This window comes from Gobius niger (genome assembly GCF_951799975.1).
Source record: "Gobius niger genome assembly, chromosome: 12".
In the NCBI taxonomy this organism is placed as follows: Eukaryota; Metazoa; Chordata; class Actinopteri; order Gobiiformes; family Gobiidae; genus Gobius; species Gobius niger.
The window spans coordinates 21,306,916-21,329,342 of record NC_136863.1 but is presented as its reverse complement, the minus strand read 5'-3'; the positions used below and the strand labels follow the sequence as shown (position 1 = coordinate 21,329,342).

Genomic DNA, 22,427 nt, shown 5'->3' with positions numbered 1-22,427 from the left:
CCCCTCTGGGAAGTCAGGCCCACACATGTCCAGCCATGGCTCCATCAGCTTGACGTATTACGTGGACATACTTTTTTCCAAATGATACTCCTTTTCTTCATACATGAGGTTTAAAATCTCACATACTTCCTCTTCCAAATGCTTTATTTTAACTCTCAATAGCATCGTCCGTGTCTTTACACAATAGCTACAGTTTGTTTGAATACAGATTTAATTGAAATAAACCTTTGTCAAACCTTATTATTATTCAAGCTACAACATTATTTTTTTTATTGCTTGGGTATGTTATCCTCTTACACCTTAACCGAGTGCATTTTCTCCGGTTTGGCATTACCCAAATCTAAAAGCTTCTGTACCGGAGAGCAACAGTGTAATGCTTCAATTGAAAGCTAAGGCCTTTCAAATGATCCTATCTGTTTTCGCCGCATTTTTTATGATCTTTTGTCACTTTTTTGTTGTATTATCGTTTTTCTGGCCCGTTTTTGTCGCTCTTTTATCGCTTCATTTTTGGAGCTTTTTTGTGTTTTCATTTTTGTTTTGTTGTTGCTTTTTGTCATGTTTTTGTAGGTTTTTATAGTGGTGTTTTTGTTGCTTTTTCATCTTTTTTTTTCATTGCTTATTTTTTTTAGTTTTTTTTTGTCTTGTTGCTCCTTTGTCACATTTTTGTTGCATTTCCATGTCTATGTCGGTGCTTTTTTTCAAGAAGCTTTTAGATTTGGGTAAAGCCAAAACTGTGCGCGTGGGTCAGGAGCATATCTTGCTGAAGATTTTAGCCTATTGTGTATGTTTTGGGTTGATGCGGGACAACCGGAAGTTGCCCACACAGGGGACCAAGGACCTTGGGAATCAAACTCGGGGTCTTCACTGTGGTGTCGTTGACAGGAAAATGCATTTATTTATTGGACCTTAAAGCTGCGTTGTGCAACTTTTTGTGCCAAAAAAAAAAGTTGATATTTGTGGGTATTTGACCTTGTAGCGGCCCAGCGGGTGCATGAGTTGTCAGCATGGCACCTTTACTTTCCATTACAGTGGCCTCTTCAACACTCCAGGATCAATTGTTTTGTAGGTTTTCTGGTGAGAGGGCCCATCAGCAACGAAAACCTTCCAAACAATTGATCCTGAGGCGTCCTAGAGGCCGCTGTGATGGAAAGCAAAGGTGTCATGCTGACCACTCATACAGCCTCTGGGTCACTACAAGGTCATATACGCACAAATAAAAACTTTTTTTCCCCCACATAAAATGTTTTGTAGTGCACCTTTAAGCATTTTTTTGGTCATGTGACTGAAACCCATCCAAATGACCAGCCCAATCCTTTCAACTGACTCCTACTAAATCCTGCTTTAAGACAACTGTTGGCTACATTCTGTCCAGTTCACTGTGCTGCCATAAAGAAAGACATGGCTCGCTTGTTGGATGTATCATTTGAGCTACAGTTTTATTCTATCCACTGCACCAAATGCACAATGTGATCATTTAAACCCCTCTCCTTTCCCCCTTATTTTAATTCATGACAAGAAGATTTCAATAAAATCATTTAAAAGTGCTCTGCAATTTACATCATAACATCCCCAACCCCCTTTTCCCTCCATTTCTCCATCATTTTTAAAGGACAAAGCTCAAAACAGGAAGTAGAGACATACTTTTAAGAAGAAGAAACTCAATTTTCGTAATGACCGCATGCAAATCCTTAATTCAACCAGTTAACACACAGAAACGGTATGTCAACTAAATCTAGAAAGAAAAGTATACCCGACTTTCAAATGCAGATGACTTGTCTTTCCCAACTGAGATATTTACAATAATGAAAAATGTACAAAATGGCGCTTTGAACACAGTGTACTATCAAATCTCACGGGAAGTAGCATTGATTATTTTAAGAGGATCTTTTTTTTTTCTTCTTTTTTTTTTTCAACAATACGTCCATTTTGTGTCTTGACCCTTCTACCCAACTATGACTGCAATAATTACCCTGTATATTTCTCAATTATTTATCAATGGAGGTGGGGTTGACCCAGGATGTCAATAAGCTAACACAGATATCAGGATTTTTTAACTTTCACTTTGCACATTTCACAAACATGTCGGGGATGCGTGGTAATACGTTGACGCGGCGAGCAGTCCATGGATCGATAATGAGCAGTCACGGAAAACGGCGATCCATTCCAGTTCAGTGTGTTTGTGTTTTTCTGAATTTACAAGAAACAACAGGGGGACTCGGGAGACCATTTCGTTGTGGCTTTTTGAAAACGTATACGTAGCAAACTGGCTGGTAAGTTCCTAAATATACCCCACGATATTCACAATAAGATGAGAATGAGTGTGCTTTGTCAATACGGGTCATTTTAATCGACCGCGAAAACACCCGCCTTTTTCCTCCTATAGATGACACAAACGTTACATATTCAAAAAAATAAAGTTCTTTTTCTCAGTATTTTTGTAGGCAACACCGATATTCAGACGATCCCGATAAACTCTTTTTCGCTGTGCTTTTAAAGGAGCTGCTGGTTGCGTTTCCTTCCCCCGAAAGTCCAAACACCAAGTTGAAACCATGCAGAGATTTTTGACATCAGATGAAGAGCCGCCTTAGATCATAAACTCGTATAATCTGTCTCTGGAGAATGGCAGGTTGATGCTCGGTGGGTGGTCCCCCCCCCTTCTCTCTCCTTACAGCAAATGTGGTACTTCGACGACAAAGACCAGTCGGCTGATAGGCAGATAGGCTAAATAGCATGACATCTACAAGGCAGATACTCGGACTATGTTGCTTTGAGAGTACGCGACGGCGGTGGTGGAGCTGGCGGAGCCGGCCCCGTCTGACAATGTCACCACGGGGGCCTGGAGGCTGACCATGGCGGGCGAGATGTACGGGTCGTTGCGCTTCAAGGGCACCGTCTCGTCCAGCTTGGCGTTCAGGTTGGAGCGGCTGTGGGAGAGAAAGTGTAAAAAGCTTAAGATCCTTGCACCCCTTTGGCACAATCGGTTAGGAGTGTGACAATACAGAGATTGTTTTGATATATAGCTATATTTTGCGGGATGATACGATACAGATATTACGATATCAATACTTTTGATGATGTCATGCATAAATAAGCACCGTCATGCATATTAATGAGGTAGCCGGGCACTACTATATTATTAAAGTACTACTATTTCACAGTCAATAGAAGCCAACAATGATCAAGAATTCAGTCAGAACAATAGAGGCCAGCAGCACTACAATCTTAGGCACTTAGACAAATACATTACACAAATACATTACTTTTAATGAGAGTTAAAAGTAATCGTTAAAATACGTTAAAAGTATCGTATTTCCTTCTGAAATACGACGTGTTTTTGTTTAAAGCAGTACTAAGTAACTCTTGCCCCTAGATGCCATACGCGCAACTGCAGGTGTCGTAGCAAATTCCGAACTTATTAATTGTCCGTGAGAGTAAATACAACGCTGACAGAAAAGACAAAGGGAGAGAGGGATATTGTACATCCAATTACACAATGGAAATATTTTTTTTTCACTCAAACTTGGCTGTAAATACTGTTTAAAGTGGCGCGGGCCTGCAGTTAGCTTTGCCCGTTAGCCTGTTAGCTTGTTCTTCAGTATGTCATCAGCGTGCATTGGCAGCTCCGACCCGGTGCAGGGAAAGTTGCTATTGTGGTTTTCTGGCCAGAGACACCAGGGGGAGATGAAAGACCCCCCAAGCATCCCATTAACACTGGTATTACCCCCAGAGGGACTACGGAAAGGATTTATTAAGGTAAACAAGTTACTTAGTATTGCTTTAAATGTGAATGAAGTGATGTCACTGACAAACCCAGTGCGTAAGTTATTGAGTTATTCATTCAAGAAAATGCGGTACAAAGGACAAAGCACATGAAAACAAACGTATATGGTGAATAAAATGTATATGTATGTAAAAAAGGTTAAAAAATTGCATGTTTAAAAAAAAATCAGGATGTATTGCAGATTATTTTTGTGCAAAATATCGATAATCGCAGTATCTGTGTATTGTCAGATCATCGTTATCGCGAGCCATGTATTCGTGTATCGAATTGTGAGGTACCCAGAGGTTCCCACCCCTACAGTCAATAGGAGAAACCCTCTTCTAGTTTTATATGCACTGTACAGTATGAGGTTTTTGCAATGGACAATTAAATGTCTAACAATGGACACATTTCTATAAAAATGTGACTCAAGACAATAAAGACCTCAATGCCACGCTGCTGCGCAATGGTACGAAATACATATTTCAACAAATTTAAGCTTAGACAATCTAGTTCAGGCAAAGGTCAGTGCTTAAGACCCTCTTTTGTTATTCATTCATTATTCATATTACATGTATAGGATCTAAAGCTTTTTTTTCTATACAATACAGTGGAATTGTGAATTGTCTTTAATAAGCAGACCTCGGGCAAGACACTGATCCAATCAATGATAAGGAAATCTGATCTGACCTGGACTCAAATAACAACATACATGATTTTAAATGGTATAAAAAATAATGAAGAATTTTACAAATAAACACAATTCTCTCTCTCTTTTCAGTCAAAATCAGAAAGTGGTACAGAGTGGTTTGAAAAATGCCCTTGGATCATTTTGTCCTTGGTTCATTATTGACACCTCAAAAAATAATTTCCCTCACACTGCGTGAAGCTCTCTGATTTCACACCTCGCTAAAACACTTGCTCAGTGCTGTGTGTGTGGGGGGGGGGGGGGAACATAGTGTCATGAGGTCAACCCATTTAGGAAATAAATGCTGTGCTGCGCTCTCAGCAGAATGGGTTTTAATTTGGCCCTGTCACTGAGTTTAACATATAGACCTAACATAGATTTTAATCATGCTGCAATTATCAAGAAACAAAACTCACTGATACGCTCAACTTGTCATACTTAACTTTTCTGCTGTTGTGCTAATTGCTTCCCCTTCCGCAACATATTACTGCGATTTATCAGGTTGAGTAACGCAAAAGGGCGGGTTTTTTTGTGGCGGGAGGATGGTCAGCGGTTTTATCTGCAGCTGCACTGGTTCATGTTATATTAAAGTCTATTATTGTATGTGTGAAAAGGAGGTGTGAACAAAATGCTTTAACCAACAAGATCTTAGCACCGTTAGGGTGCTTTTAGAGCTCAGTGCATACAGTATTGTTTGTTTCTGCTAGGGATGAATGATTTTAAACAATTAGCGCAATATTATGGTTATGTAAACACTCCCAGAAGCAACCTGAGATACTGTATGTAGCATGAACTGCACATGAACACAAGAATCACTTGCGCTTCAAAACACGTAGAGGTCTGAACTACAGAGTTTGCTTATTCTATACCTAAAATACCCCATGGAGACATTATTTTTTTTGTTTTCTGCAGCGGGCATTACATTACAGAAACAATTGCCGGCTTTGGGATATGAAAAAATGTAGCCATTCAAATTGCAATTTCTATCCTATTACAATTCAATCCTGACAGAGGTCTTATTTCTTTGTTTGTTTCTTCATTACAAAAGTCTTTTATCCATTGCGGCAACGCGATTGACTTTGTTTTTAAATAAATGGGAAACTTGTAGGCTTTTTAGAGCACATACAATGTACTATATGGAAGAACAAGTTAAGGAACATTGCCACGGAGACGCCTCATCCATGTTGACCTTATTTCAGGTGGAGAAACGAATGCGTGTATGTACTGTATTAAGTGCACCCACAACAGAGTAGTAAATATTTGATGATCCACTGGTCAGACATTTTGAGCACAAAGAACAGGCCACATGTCCCTGAGAAGCAATTAGTTTTATGCGGGGTAATGATGAATTATTCCAGACCAACTGTTTCAAATGCTATTTTCACCTTGACAACTTTCACAGCTTCAAGGGCCCAAGTTCACAGCAGTAATGAAGGAACGTGTTGGCACAGGCTGCAGAAAATATGTGGTAGTTGTATCTATTTTTATATACATTATGTACAGCTCCATTTGCGCAATAATATTAAGTCTATTTCTGTTATGCGGTCACTGATGGCTTTGTCATCTATTATACATTTATGTGTGAATATGTAGATTTAGCATTTTAGAAATTACAGGAAACATTGAACTATTTAAGTTTTCAGGCTTGTGGTAAATTCAATTCATTGCCCAAGATACAGAAAGGTGCTGACTGAGTGTGTATTTCAATGAATTAAATAAATAAATGAAATGAAACAATAATGGCAATAACAAGTCTATTAAAGCACACAACAAATCCCTTGCTTTCGTATAAGCTGTATATAGAGCCACATAACGGCAGTGTGTGCAGCCATTACCTGTTGGCCACTGGTCGCTCCCTGATTTGGATGGTGCTCAGCTCCTGGTTGTTGGTGCTGGGCAGGCTGAAGCTGCTCTTCTTGCGGTGCCGTCGGGAGCAGCAGGAGCTGAGGCCGTGTGGAGACGAAGAGATGGAGGAGGAGCGCGAGCCAGACTTGTTTATCATGCTAATGTCCATGCAGTTGGCCTGGAACGTCTGCTCATCCACAAACTCGTGATTCTGCAGCGGAGAGAGAGAGAGGCGCCAATGTGGGGTCAAGGGGGGCAAAGAATATCGCAAAATGACAAAGATGGCAAAGTATGTGATGCAATATCAAATTCAGGAGAAACGGAATAGTTAACGACAGATTCCATCCAACAGATTTCTTTTTGTTCGTTATCAGAATTAGAGCATTGAATAAAAAATAGGGCCATAGCTTTTCTGTTTTTTTTTGTGTGTCAAAATCTCAAAGGATTTTCTCAATTAAGTCCCCATGTGTCTTTCTTTGTACCAGAACAGTTTGGTGGAGTTAAGACATTACCTGTTGTAATTCAACTTCCACGCCATTGCCATAATAGTACAAAATATTGCCCATCACGCTGTTTAACACAGTTATTGAACACTGAATGATTTTCTCATATTGTCAACGCTGCTCACGAATCACCCCATTACATCTATAATGACTGCCTGTGCTAACTAATGAGAGAAGATGTTTCACACTGACGGCTAAACAGAGACTACAGCAAAATTGTTTAATAATTGCTAAATGAATCATCAAGGGGATCGAAATATATGGGGCCAGATGTCCATATTAAGAGCCATCTGCGAAAACATTCACCACTGTTATCCCTGTGACAAATGGGCTTGACTTGAAGGTCAGGCACAAATAATGTGTGCACTTGTCCAGCAGGGGGCAGGGCAACACTGACTGAACCATACTACCACTTTATCTACAAACGCTGCTGTGTGAGAGTACAGAAGGGGCATAATGTATATACTGGCATCTTGCATGATCCATGAAGTCTTTATGGGGCTTGTTCCCAGGGCACCAGCCTCCTACAGAGCAAAGGGATGAGATATGAGGAGCATGCTCTCTTGATTTAAAGTGTGCTCCTGTCTCTGTGCAGAGATCAGAGCAGCCAGTGTAAAACTCCTGTCACATTAACTCTCTTAGTTCCTGCTCTGCTGAATTATGGATTGGTTCAAATGAAGTGAGCTGGTTTGTTTGGAAGGATTAATGGTACAGGCTGGCAGAGTCATGTTATCTTTAGGATGATGCTAGTGAGCAGACTAAAGGTTCTCTAGCTCCGTTTGATGCTATTTTTAAAAAGCCCCACAAAGAAATAGGAACAGAGTATGTGCATGAATGAAAACTCAACTGTGTTATGGACAGAGCAATTGAATAAGCACAAGGTGCAGCTTTATGTTATGAAACAATGTTTTTTTAAGGTTTATTGGAAGGTTTATACAATAAAGATATTATTGTGATAGTGCCTTACCGAGAGTAAGAGTGTGCCTTACCGTGGTTTTCTCCAGGCAGTGGAGCAGGTGATGGTGTTGGCTCTCAAAAGGCGGGGTGGCAGGCTTCGTCACCAGGGACTGTGCTGCCTCCTTGCAGGCCTTGGGAAACACAAAAGATAAGTGCAGATGAGCAGGCCCAAGCCATCAAACACACACAGTCTCAGGCAACAGCTCAGTGATGTAGTGAAGAGAGGCGAGCGTAGAACGTTGAGAATGCAGATCTGTAGCACGGCAGCCAATCTACTGAAAACCTAGTGATGTTTAAACACACATGTCACACTGTAATTGCCATTCTTTCATTCATTTAATGAGAAAGACCATAAATCAACTTCAACCGAAAGGAACTCAAAGTCAATGCATAGCAGTGGCACACCTGGACACAGATCAGACACTACACAGATTCAGACCACAGAAACACGACACGCTGATGGCTCTGGCGGCTCTGATGGAGGATGTAGTGTTAGTCTGACCTAAACCTGGATGCTCAAGAAATACATTCAAATCACATCAAAAACAGAGTTTAGAGGAGATGCAGGCTGAGCTCAGTGTCCTGTGAGCCTTTGGGTGGCTCCTTCCCCTCCAAACCCTGTTGGACAGACATGCAGCTGCTCATGAGTCTCCAGAAGACCTGTCCGGCTGTATGGTCAGAGAGAGAGTCTATGTCGATGCTGCAGCAGTGATGTAAGAGAGAACGACCACACTGAAGCACTGATGATGGCAGCCCCTGGGTTACAGCATGGGAAGCCCCCCCACACCCCTTTGATGCATGGACCCGAGCACAGCGGCATGCAAGCGTCAGCGAGGCCCCGGCCAGCACGCCCCCAGCCGCCGCCAGGCGCCGTTACCTCCAGTGAGTCGAGCAGCAGCCCATTTTGTTTGTAGCGCATATAGGCATTTGTGCCTCGAATCTTCACAGCGCGGATTCTAGAAAGCCGAGTTTTCTGTTTGAACAAACAGACCTCTGTTTTAGCCTCTGATGTTTGTCTGTCACTCTAATTGGCTCTGTCTCCCTCTGGCAGCCTCTGTATTTAGCTGCGAACAACTATACTTAATCTATGATTTCAAAATTCTTCCATAGCAAACACTTTTAGAAATAAATGCACATATTGCAATTTAAAAGATGCTGACACTGTAGCCTGAAGATCAGTTGTTCAGTCATTGTCATTCCTGCACTTATATCTCTCCCATTGAAATAATACACTCAAGTAAGTTTAGCCCACCCGCACAGAGTTAGACACAAACACAATAAAAGATTAATATTCAGAGAGATAGTGTTTGCACTGTCATTCTGTTACCAGTTGATAAGACAGGACCAATAAGGAAAGGCAGATAAAGCAGAATACAGGCCTCTATCAGAATAACAGAGACAGACAGTAGGACAGTACCCTCTGGGCGCGGCGCTTCTCGGCCCGTTGGCTCTGGTGGTAGATGCGGCTAAAGTTGGACACAATGACAGGGACGGGCAGCGCGATGACCAGCACCCCACTCAGAGAGCAGATGGAGCCAAAGACCTTCCCCACAATGGTCTTAGGCACCATGTCGCCGTACCTGAAACACACAGCAAGTTGACATAAGCACAGGGAAAAGTGGCACCGAGACCTTGATCACAACAAGCTTTTGTCAATTTAAACTATTTTTATATTTCTTAAAATAGCTGCATCATGACCTTGAATTATTGACTTCAAATATGGAGTGGCACGTTTGAAGCGGTTCAGAAATAAATAGGCCTCGTCTGATGTCTCTGGCCTACTTTCAACGGGCCATGATGATGCTCCTTTAAAAGAGTTTCATATATAATTACACACCTGCTGGCACAGGCTAATGCGTTCACATTGTGACAGCGCACACTACATTTCCCCCGTGACCTCTGTTAGGCAAACAGCTTGTGAGAGATCCACGAGGAGCATCACGTTGGCTAAAAGCAAAGGGGAGCAGTATGATCCTCACCCCGGGGAGAGGTTAAGAAGCGCTTCTCAGCCACTTTAGTGTTTTGTTCTCCATGCTACATCCTAATGGACCTTTAATATTGAATGCACAACCAAGTTACACGAAAAAAGATAAAAGGACAGTACTTATTATGCAGCGCAGTGCATCATGGGAGTGCGGTTAAACACGAGCTATGTAAATGCTCCACTATGTTAAACAGCACTGACTGATTAATAGTAGAACATATCAGTGTCAGGTGGGTCTGAATCATGGCCATTAAAGAGATGGATGTGTCTGTCTCTGAGACAGACCTGTCTCTGTGCCCACTCCAGTCAACCTGCTCTGCACACAATACAGACACACTAACAAAGAAAATGCCGCAGCAGAGCAGTGACATTTTACTGCCACAACAAGTGGCAATTATCATTTTACATTAAGATATAATTAGCATTAGCGCTCCTCTAGAGCAATTAGGAGCTGCGGCACTGTACATTACAGCATTTGTCTCTGTGTTTCCTCGGCTGGTCTGTGAAACTGAAATAACATGAGTGATGTTTTCTGCACATCTCCTTCACATCTGTACAGCACATACAGCACAGATCGCAGGCTGCAGGTGGAGATGAATGATCAGGACCTTAATGCGTAAATGACCTGAGAAGACCATTAGCACCGGAGAGGAAGATGAATGCAGGTGGAGGGGGACATCAACATTGCTCAGTGGCTGTGACAGCGGAGCGTCTCTCAACTCAGGCAGCCTAATGTGAATGTATGGCTACACGGGAGGCTGACTATTTCATAAATGAAGTTGTCTAATGCCCTGGGCCGTCTGCTGGAGTCATTAGCCTCAGGTTTCCATCACATTGGGTCCAACTTTGGACTGGGCCGAGCGCAGCACAGAGATGTAAAAGTGGACGTTTTAATATCACGCTTGATGAGTCTCCGTGTACAACAGTTTGCTTTCAACTTGAGAGATCTCACAGTGATGTCATTAGTTTCACAGTTCATTACAGGTCAGGTCATTTTCCTATGTAATCCCCAGCAAAGCCTGACTGCAGGTGTCAATTATAGAAGCAGCATGTAATGTTGAAAGCCTATTAAGAAATGCATAAGGGAAAGTGATTGCACCATGTGTCATACTCCAGCCAATATCCCGTATCAAATATGTATCTACCTAAGGATCACGGAAATGTGCAATATTCATGACCAAGGGAAAACTTTGCATATTTCACTTTTTAAGAGTAATGCAGCTTGGCAAAAAACATCAAAATAGTGAGTTGAACTTAAAAACACATTGAACTTTGAGTAGATTTACATTTGCTTGGGATTGTGCTGTCAACCTCATACAGTCGTAAAGAAATGTCATGAGAAAGTTGGCGTTCTGTGGCTATTTTGTTTACTTTTATATGTCAGGAGGGGAGGGGGACGTTCTATTTTAAACGCTTAATCCCACACTCCATTCAAAGTTCTTTCTTGTATGGATGCTGCATGGTGGAGCTTTGTGAGGAAGTGGAAAATATTGATAACAAAATACATCTTCCCTGCTGTCGTTCAGCAAATAAGATAAATATCACGATTACCATATGAGGAAAAATCAGTTGGGAATGTAATGTGAGAAAATGATCACATCCTTTGGGACTCCACATCTCCCTTTAGAGGTGTTTTTTTTAAATTTAGTTTACGTCCCTTGCGATGCGTGTCTGTCACATACAATAAGAGCGCACATTAATGAGTAGATATTGCAATAACGATAAAGCAATTGCAACCATTTTGTTGTTCCAAGTTCTACCAAGAATTCAACAAATGTGGGCAAGTTAGTATGCTACATTGAACACAAATGAAACTAAAAAATAGGCTTTTATTCCAATAGGAGGGAAGGCAGTCGGATGGGGAGGGAAGTCCGCAATGTAGTGTAGCAGCAACAATGTATTGCAGTCCTCCCTGGCTGCGGCGTCTTTTCAAAGCGCAGCGAGCAGGTGGGAAAAAAAGAAAAAAGAAAGCGGCAAAGCGCGCTCCGGAGAAAAGCACTAACAGTGATGGATTGTTCATAAGGGAGAGGCTGAGATACACAGGGCCCCAGAATGAAGGCAGAGGCAGGAATTAACAGCAGCCGCAGAGATTAAAGTAATGTTCCTCTCTTTGTTCTCTGTTGTCCGCCGGAGCAGGTATCCAGGTTTCCGCGGCGCTCGGACCTGACATGGGAGGAGGCTGGGGTGGGTTGGGGACGCAAAGATGGATGACCAGATTTTTATCCGCCCCCACAGAGGAGGAAAAGACATGTCGGGATGACTGAGTATCAATTCCCCCCAATCCAGCGGCTTCACTTCGAACAGCGGCGGCGTGTTAAATGGCGCTACGGCGGGATGACGCCACTGCAGCACAGGGGCCCACCGTGGATGAGTCAAACGGGGGGGCCCACGGGCACCGGCAGACAACGGGAAAGGGGGGGAGGGGGGGGGGGGGCGAATGTCATGGTAAAGGGAACATTTGAATTGTTGAAGTGAGGAGTTGAGTGTCCCCCGCCCGGCCAGGGATAATAGAGCGATCAAACATTCATGAGTTTCTGTGTCAACGTGCGGACGGCGATAGAAGGTTGACCTTAAGAGACACGGCACTGACTCATCACCAGCGGCAACAAGTGGCTTTAGGGGAAAAGAAGACCCCCCCCATCCCTCACCCAATTTTGCTGTTATGAATGAGGCTGCTCTCTTTCATCTGGGAACAAATAAACTAACGATAAGGAGTTTTATTTTTTTACTGAATCAACTTTGCATGAGATGTGGAAACAGGTAGCTTCAAAAGAGGCTCGAGACACCTTTACTAAAATGCATTTTATAGGCATACTATTTGGTAATAATACACATCTTTATCTCTATTGTGCACTTTGTTCGTTAGAAAGTGTGATATTGATCTAAAACAAAATGCTGAAACAAAATATCCAGTAGCTTTACTTTCGGATGTTCTCACTGTAAACCCCTCTCTCCCTCCCACCCACCCTCCTCTTGATGCTCCCCTTTGCTGTGCAGCTGTTTTAACAAAGCGAAAGAGAGCGAAAACTCGGTGCTCTTCCACTCACTTCCTGATGAAAGGATTTCACTTCGGGATGAAGGGATTTAGCTTCGGGATGAAAGGATTAAGCTTTGCAAAAGATGGCGAGGTGAGGAAAGCAGGGATGCGTACAGGACCTCAGGAGGAGCGTTTTGGGCGCTGTCGTCAAGGTGTTAAGAAAACCCACTGGAGAAGATTCGGTGATCACTCACAAGATGCGCGAGTGGGTTGAAAAACAGCTCCAGGTCTGTTTTTGATCGGAGAATGACATTGTAATATGGTAATAAACTAGGGAAAACGTGGAAGAGCTTGGTCGCCTCTAACTTCACCCCCGTTTGGCCCCATAGAGGAGAGGAGAGGCTAAACGCTAACAACATCTTTGGTGTTTTTGCGTGACTGAGCGCACGTGTAAAGACCAGACAGGCACACATCAACTCGTCTAAGCTCCGGTAATATACTTATCTCAGTATGGAAAAAACATTGGCCTTGTTCCTTTAAAGGCTTCCAGTTGGTCTTTCAAGAAGGATTTCTAGCTTGATTCATTGACGATTAGAAAAGGTGAAATATATATATTTTTTTCTGATTAAAACCAACAGTGTTCAGAACAACCTTTGAAAACTGACTGGCAGCGAGGATACCAAAGTGTGCAGCCTTGTTATGATTTGAAAAGCACACTTTAAAACATTTGTTACATGCCATTTCACTACACAATGAGAAATGTCAAGAGGATTGAGTGGAAACAGGTTGTGAGAGGGAAGAGGGAAAGGTTGCTTGTTGATGGAGTATGTGCAAAATTACTCTATTTTAAAAAAGAAAAATACATATAACATCTTTTTGAAATGAAGAAAATGTAAAACCGCCCAGGCTCTTGTCTAACACGGCAGAGATATACTAGCGCCAAGAACAGAGAGAGGAGAGCAGGACCACTCCTCACCACATAGTATATATCCAACACATATACCCGCTGCTCACCACAATCACAACTCCCATTTTTCCGAGAAATCCTTTCATTCGTCATTTCCCTTCTCTTATCTTTCTCTGCATCTACCCTCCCTCTCTGTTTATCCCTAAAGATCAACCTTTACAAGGAAAAGACGCTCTCTCGGCTGGTTAAACTGCAGAAACGGAGCTCTCACCCCGAGTCTCATCTCACCCACGAACCAAGCCATCATCCGCTAATCATCCCATCGCTCTCCCAGTGTCTCCACAACCTGTTCCTGTTCCTCACTCAATAAATGTTTCTAATCTAAATCTTGTTATGGCACGGTCCTCCTCGCTAGTGAATCCACTGAGTCACAAAATCCTTTAATATCGCAGTCGGCTAAACATGGGCTGTTCCAAGTTTAGCGCGTGAAGTTGCCTCAAAATGGTAAAGAATCAACAACAAACACTCACTCTGACGGAGCAATGCCGGTGTGCGCAAAAAGGAGAGAAAGGACGGACGGGGGGGGGAGCCTGTAATTTGACATCTAGTTAAAGCAATCCTCCTTCCTAAAAAAGCAATCTTGTTCCTTGATTGTCTTCCAGAACGCAGTGTGTGAAATCTGACTGCCATCTGGTAAGTGTGAAGAGAGAGAGGAACAAACGCGGGCAAAAGAACAGGACATATCTGGATGACTTCACGCATACGTCATTTGTTTTTCTGTCCGCGGTCGGAGGGCCCGGGGCTCTGCGTGGGTACAGCCGGTACTACACATCGAGATCGACTTTACATACACTCCCCGGCCACATTATTAGGAACACTCTCAAAGTGCAGATCGTGGCTGTAACAAGTGGCACATTCTCCCGTTGTAGCGAAGGAGTGTCAAATTGTCCTGAAAGCTTCTCCGCGCTCGTTCGCCCCAATCCCTTGGTAATCGAGTTCACTTTAGAACTCTCCGCTTGAGGTAAAGGGTTTGATCCGCCATACAGCCCCACTGTTTACCCCATAAGCCAGCTCCACTCATTAACCTAACTATTGTCTTAAGCTGGGACGAAACTCTGCATCGGCATTGGTTTTACTTACGCCTCATTTGCCTTAACGATTGTGTAAAGGAGGCAGTTGAAAGTTCATTTTCACCACTAGCCGCTCGCTAAATGTTTTCTCGTTTGGGAGGCCAGCTTCACTTTGCAGATCAGCAGTTTTAGACCAATCCACGCTTCAGCGATGCCCAAACCTCCCGATTCACAAGACACCTTAGTGCAATGCTATCCATACCAATACCGAGACTGTGGACCTAAGACTTTAGTCAGTTTTCATCCTGCCGCACAACGCTGCATTTGAATGTATTTGTATTAGCATTTAGACATGGCCTACCTGTAAAGTGACCAGTGGATATAAAGCGCACACATTTATATGGTAAAACAGCCTGGTCGTAACTGAAGTGGGCTCTTTAAACGTTTGGCAGCCGACAGAACCTGAACGAGTCTCTCTCTTGAGGGGGAACAGGTTGAAGTTTCAAATGTAATCACAAAGGTCTAAACCAGGACCCGCTGTCTCACTCACTCACATGCCAGTTGTGATTACGGCCAGCAGCTTAGCAGTGCTGACTACTGGGATCCAAGAGGGATCGTATAGCTGAGGATGCTCTGCTGATGCTCTGAGCCTGACAACCCTGGGCAACTGTCGGGAGTTTGATCGCGAAAGTGCCGTTTTTCTCAGGCACAACGAGGAAGTAAAACGGGCTATTTTTATGATATAGCAGCGAGTGGTTGTGAATGAAAAAGGTTTTGGCAGATAAAGCACAATGCCTATTAGACGCTGTGAGTTCTGCTAATAGTATCCACTTAGGAGAATAAGGATGACAGTGGTGCACTTACATTTGTATATGTTTCTGATAGTTTTGTACATTCAGGGTTTTGCAACTACCCTATATAATGCAAATGTACAGTATGTTACATCCAACTGGTGCCTTCACATAAGACTAAAGAGATGAGTGCAAAACTTGTGATTGGGACAATAGCACTATTTAAACTGTGTGACACTATGTGATAATATTCTGATGATATTTTACACTACCAAGCAGCAGTGTGACATTTGGTGAAGATACTGACACACTCAATGGGCCAGATTTTGTGCCTGGCGCAAGGACAGCGCAAACTGTAAACGCTATGGTTATCTTCCATATGGAGCAGCTGTACAATGTCAATGTCAACTTTATTTGTATAGCACATTTACAACAACACTGGGTGCCCAAAGTGCTTCACATACAGGGCAAAAATACATGATGTAAACAATATAACATTAGAGAGTAAAAACACAAACATGTGTTTTAAGGGCGGTTTTAAGTTTCTAAAGTACACAATTACAAGCAGCACTGAGAGCGGTGCTCGGATGGCGGCGTCACATTCATTTCCTCTTTTACATCGTGCTGCCTTGTGTTCTTCCTTAAGCAATAAAGGTTCTCACAGTTAAACTAAAAACTTCATTAACCCCATCGTGAGCTAAACAATGTTCGTGTCCCGAGAGAAAGAGATGTAGTCGATACAGCCAGTCCCGTTGTGGCATGGATTGGACACGACCAAAACAAAAGCACATGTTCAACCCCACAACCCCTCCCCCTTCCCGGCCGTGGAGTCTGGTTGGAGGAAAAAGGCTGTTGTGCATAACATCCCCATCGGCCATGGGTTTCTCCACCCCACGTACTTCCCACTTAAATACGCTAAGTCTAGGAGCTGCAAGCCCAATGACTCAATGAACAAAAAGTCACAAAGGACTTTCAGTTCAACTCAGCATGATCCCATGGAGAACACTGGAGAACACTGTGAGGGCTATGCCATTAACACTGTGTCATGGTTAAGTTATTTAATCTTGGTTTTAATCAAAAAAGCACTTTGATATTGTCGGTAGAAAGCGATGAAAAGAAACTAATTTGATTAAAATCCAAGCATTTTGATTCAGCTGATCAGACGATAGATTAATGAGGCCTCTGTCCTATCACCGCACCATCTCTGCCATTCGCCTCCTGCTGATAATTACTGGTGTGCATGCAATCACATGATCTCACTCTCGAAATTAATATCCAATTCCACCACTTTTTTTCCTTCTATTGAGATTGATTCAACTTTACATCCCTCTGCCTGTTGGTATCTGCGGGGATAATCTTTTTCAGAGTGTACTATATTGTGTGTGGCAGAATCGCTTGCAAAAAAAAAAAGGACACTTTGTTGAGGAAAATTGTCAAGGTCGGACACTTTGAAATGACAGCGATTACCATTTTTTATCATCTCAAAAAGGAGATATGAATGGTGCCCGCTCAGTGCCGACATGCCTGGGCTGCTGTTTGATAACTGGGTGAATGGCTGATTCTCTTTTTGACCTTCAGCAAACATCCCGGTGCACGCAGCGCTCCGTATCACTGCTTCCCGGGGTAATTCACACGCTCCTTTCACAGTCCACCAGCTGCACAAGACCCCCACCCTCAAGACAAAAAAAAAATGTCGGAGAAATATCTGTCAGTTATCCTCAAACTCCGGTCTCGTCACTGACTGCACCAGTCACAAAGTGAAGGGACCAACGGGACAGCCGCAAGGTCAAGAAGACAGGAGCCTATTTTCTTGGATCCGCACAAAGGCCCAGTCACCTTGTTATTATGCCACAAGTCTGCACCTTCAGGAATAGACGTGCTAATTTTATTTTAATACAAATCTTTTCTGCCAATTATGAAATATTACTGGGTGTTAAGTTGTAGAAGTCCTATATGGCCCTTTGTTGACAATATTGATGTGTTTACATATTAGGAGCAACAATAAACCTATTTGAATAAAATGACCAGTTTTTGAATCAGTGGGTTCAATTAAACCAAACCAAATGGAGCGAGTTATCGAAGAAGAAGAAATCAAAAAATTGCTTCGTAATCGGACTCAAATCTTAAAGGAATAGGCCACCGTTTTTACATACTGAGATATGCTCTTACCTCACTTTAGACGTGTTAATATATCCCCGTCTGGTCTTTGTCCGTGCGCTCTGCCAGGCAAACGGAGCACATACGCAGCCTCTCCCACATGTCACATAGCTCCAAAAAAGCTCACGATAGAAGCTACCAAGCTCTTCCACGTGTTCCCTATTTAAATAAAGTTACGTGAAGTGTTTTCATGCGAAGTATATTTACACAGAAATGTAGCATGTCGATTTTGTAAGCAAATAAAAAGGGGGACTATATTGTGAGGCGTAATGATACGAGGAGTAAAACGTCCGCGCAGTAACTCCTAAAGGTTATTGACGGAAGTGAGCGGGGGAAGTCTTTAGGAGTTACTGCGCGGACGTTTTACTCCTCGTATCACTACGCCTCACAATATAGTCCCCCTTTTTATTTGCTTATAAAATCGACATGCTACATTTCTGTGTAAATATACTTCGCATGAAAACACTTCACGTAACTTTATTTAAATAGGGAACACGTGGAAGAGCTTGGTAGCTTCTATCGTGAGCTTTTTTGGAGCTATGTGACATGTGGGAGAGGCTGCGTATGTGCTCCGTTTGCCTGGCAGAGCGCACGGACAAAGACCAGACGGGGATATATTAACACGTCTAAAGTGAGGTAAGAACATATCTCAGTATGTAAAAACGGTGGCCTATTCCTTTAAAGGGACTATACGGAGATTCAAAATGTTAAAATTAAGTATTTTCCTCCCCCTACATGTTTCAACAATGTCCTAATGTGTAGAATGAGCCCAGACATATTCACCACAACTGCCTCTAAAATCCTGCACTGTTACTCAAAAAGGTGTTAATTCGGGTCCGAAGTACCGTCATGCACGAGCTTCATATAGACGGTGCCGGTACATGTATGACCTGAGGTGGCAGTAGTGAGTATAAAATGGCTAACTTGCATCTAGCCCCTTTAATCATCTTTGATCATCTTATTCAGGAGTAGATTCCCTCTGCACTGAGCCTTATCAATCATCAAACTTTTTTTAATCAATTATCAAACTTTATCTCTAAAGCGCTTTTCATACCGAAAGGTATCACAAAGTGCTTTACAGATTACAACATTTAAAACAATACGCCTGGCACACCCTCCCATATATATGATATTAGGACTAAATAAATAGATGTCAGTTAAAAGCTAAGCTAAAAAGGTGGGTCTTGAGCCTGCTCTTAAAAACATGAACGTTCTCTGCAGCCCTGAGCTTCTCCGGCAGGTCGTTCCAGAGGCGAGGGCCGTAATACAGGAAAGGCGCCTCGCCGTGAGTTTTTTTGTTGACTTTAGGAATAACAAGGAGACCCCTGCCGGAGGAGCGACGGGGCCACGAAGGTTCACAAGCTAAAAGCAGTTCTGAAAGATAAGAAGGACCAAGACCATTAAGACATTTAAAAAACATTCCGTGTACAAAAGGATTTGGAAAAAAACAACTACAGAATGTTATTTGGGTCAAGAAAATTCATAAAAAGGTATACAGTAAATGCCTTTCATTAATATTAATGCAGGCAAAAGTTCAATCTTGCCTCGGGCGCCAAATTGGCAGAAGTTAAGTGTAGAAAAGGCTTTGTCAGCAATTAATGATTTCTTAGCAACAGGTTCAGGTCATGACAATAGACTGTTAATGAGCAAATACCAGATCAGAGTTATTGATACTGTTTATACTCACTAAAATACAGAGGCTTTAGAACAACTTGAGGGCAGCTTTTTGGAATAAAGATGGGTGAAACCAACAATAATGTACCCCCCACATTCCTATACTTGCTATATGTGCAATACATTTTATTCAAACCAGATTCTGCACACACACTACAGAACCTCTTAAAACTCACTGGCTCCAAACAGGGAACTTTACAGTAGACGGCTCATGTTCAACACATTAAAAAATCTTCTCATCTCGACAGATGTGATAAAGGCACGCTGACCAAGCAAAGAGAGCCCGCATTATTCTTTTTTTCTTTTCTTTTTTTTACGAGGAGCAATGACAAGAAGCAAACGGAGCCTATCTCCACCACAACACGCCGCCCCGTACCTTCTCCACCAGGCAGAGAGCGCGCACAGTATTCATCCCAGCTGACAGTTAAATAATAGATGTACCAAAAAAAATGTAATTTCACTCCTGAACTCCATCATGCCCACACAACTATGAATCCAAGAAAATGGATTGTGCCGCATGTGTGTTGTAGCAAAGGCATAAGGACATGAGTGACAAGAAAGAGATACATTTTCGGGCTCGTTTTTTTTTTTTTTACTTCCTTTTTGCTTTTTTTTGCTTTTTTCAAGTGAGGAGCGCATGATTTATGGGCCGCCGTGAGTCAGGACTTGGGGGTGGTTATATCGCATTAAGAACCATCATAAAATTTAGTTGGTGAAAAACAAGAGAGGGAAAACTATAGTATCTGTCTTTCCGCACGCCGGCAGACATTGTGAGTTTGATGCAGAGAAAGAAGGAAAGAAAGAAAGAAAGAAGGAAAAAAACACAAAGCAGCGCTGCATAGGTAATGGTGGTTGCAGAAAGACCCAACCAGCTCGACCTTGTACTTATCTATGCTAACTGCAGGCGAAATGTGTTGTTTTTTTTTTCCTGTTATTTTGCTCCGAGTGCTAAAATATTAATCAGATTTTGTTTTAGCCTGGGCTTTTACTGACGGCTATCAAAAAAAAAAAAAAAAAAAGAAAAAAGCTGCAATGATTTTTCAGCGCGGCGCCACAGCCCTGAGTGTGAACCACTGCAATGCACTCCAGAGAGAACTGTGGAAAAATAAAACGCAACAAAGAGAAATAAATTATAGAAATGCACTTGCAAGAGCTGAGCCAAAACAAAAAAAAAACAAAAAAAAACAAGGGTCCAACTCTATGCCCCCGGACCGCGGATTTCCAACATTGCACCATGATAAAGAGATGATCATTTGGTTTGCAAAAAGAAGTGAAGATCTCTGAATCTCAAAGCAGTGCACATTATTCCAGGAAAACTCTGCCTGTCAGTCAGTCCACTGGGGGTTGTAGATCTCTCCTTCAATGTACCACTGCGTTTTTTAGGGGTTCCTTGCAGGGAAGGAGGGTCTAAAGACAGTGGACGCCCCGGGACAATTACCCATCTGCTGCTTCACTGTCGACTGTTGGACCTTTTCCATCTGCCTGCCTGTATAATTCAGTCTCATTGTTGATTTTCAAACTGTTTTTTCTTCTTCTTCTGGTTTGTATTATTTTGGTACAACTGGGTCATCAGTCACACGCCATGACAGAAAACATGGATGCCAATCTTTGTTCTTCCCGGCAACCTCAAATCACCACGTTCAAACAGCCACGATGGCAGTATTTCGATGCCGAGGTAGGAAAAAGAAAAAGAGTATTTTCATGTCAGTGTGTGTAATATTAACCTCAGTGACAAAAATGTGATGAAAAACTCATGAAAGCACGACATTAAGGCGCCGAAAAAGCAAGGGGACAAAAGACACAAAAACAAAAACGCTTCAAAAATGTGTTGAAAACGCCGTGACAACGCGACAAAGAAGTTACAATCGGTTGTGTAGGGCCTAGCTTTCAAAGGAGGTCTTACACTGGCCTATAGGCACTGAGAAGCTTTTAGATTTGGGTAAAGCCGAACTGGACAAAATCAGCTTGTGGGGGGTGAGAGGTTGAGGGCTTGAGTCGTATTGTATTGCGGTTATAATGTTGTTGCGTGTTGTCATTTATTCTGCATATTTAGTCCTGCTCCACCTTCCTCATGGAAAACGCCAGCCAACCCTTCGATATACGTCATACGGAGGGATTCACGCTGCGCAAATTAGCCTGTTAGTCATTAGCTAATGTTTCCCAAAGCTTCATTTCTGCACTGCTGCTTAGGTCGCCCTCTGCTGGCATTATGCACAACTACATTTGTATAACAAGCTCCACTTCCTGGACACATACTGAGGCACGTGTAAGGTGTATAAAGTGGTAGGTGTTTGTAAAAGCCGGGAATAAAACGCAAAATGCTTTTAATACTTAGAGCACACTGAATTGTGTCTAGGTTGTAATTATTTGGTGTTTTTAAAATGTGTTTTATCTTTCTGTGAAGCACTTTGGTCCTCCTGGTGTTGCTGTAAAGTGCTATATAAATAAACGTTGATTGATTGACTGATAATGAACCATCAACTGTATTATTTCATCTTAACCAAAACTTTTACACAGTATTGTTTGTACATCTCCCATGGCATTTGATTGAAAATAGGAATCCTGATTTTGTTCTTGTTTTGTTTTTACTGGCGGCTATTAAAGTAAAAAAAAAAAGAAAGAAAAAAAGGTTTCTCCAGCGCGGCGCCGGAGAGTGTGAAAGCTGCTGCAGTGCACTCCGGTGGGAACGGCAAGCCACGAGAATCCCAGCTCACAATAAATGAACATGATCTCCAACAAGATCCCCAAACGCCGCGCCTCGGCATCCCGATATGGTCCTGGGGCACAACACGGAGGAAGCGCCCGTGCCGGCCATCGGACATCCATCGGACATCCAAAGACCGGCGGGATTAGGGGGTGTGTGGGCTGATAGGGCAGGCTCTGATGCTATCCCTCAGATATACATCATCATAGAGGGGACATCCCACAGGCCTCGGGATTAGCCTGCTGGATTTGCACTGCAGGTGATAAGAAGAAGAGAGGGGAAGAGAGGCCTGGCAGAACTACACAAACGTAATGCAGGGGAGATGGGGAAGCGGAGATACCGGGGGGAGCCGGAGGAGCGCGTCGCCCCGCTGGATAATGTCTGTGGCAGGGGGAGGAAAAAACAGTGGC

At 42.8% G+C, this 22,427-nt stretch overlaps 1 protein-coding gene across 2 annotated transcripts in view; it reads right to left on the bottom strand.

Moving 5' to 3' along the window:
* Positions 1 to 1,259: 1,259 nt before the first annotated feature.
* The window catches only part of LOC306971612 (A-type voltage-gated potassium channel KCND2-like), a 57,388-nt gene continuing 36,220 nt past the window's right edge, over positions 1,260 to 22,427 (bottom strand). Inside the window, exons 3-6 of one of the 2 annotated variants that reach the window (XM_079567947.1) lie at positions 9,171 to 9,333; positions 7,786 to 7,884; positions 6,284 to 6,504; positions 1,260 to 2,924 (exon numbers count right to left, since the gene is read on the bottom strand). In XM_079567947.1, coding sequence (XP_079424073.1) covers positions 2,738 to 2,924; positions 6,284 to 6,504; positions 7,786 to 7,884; positions 9,171 to 9,333 — 670 coding nt within the window. In that variant the 3' untranslated portion in view covers positions 1,260 to 2,737. Of the gene's footprint in view, positions 2,925 to 6,283; positions 6,505 to 7,785; positions 8,727 to 9,170; positions 9,334 to 22,427 lie in introns of those variants that run through there. The other variant, XR_013793464.1, reaches the window with a different exon arrangement.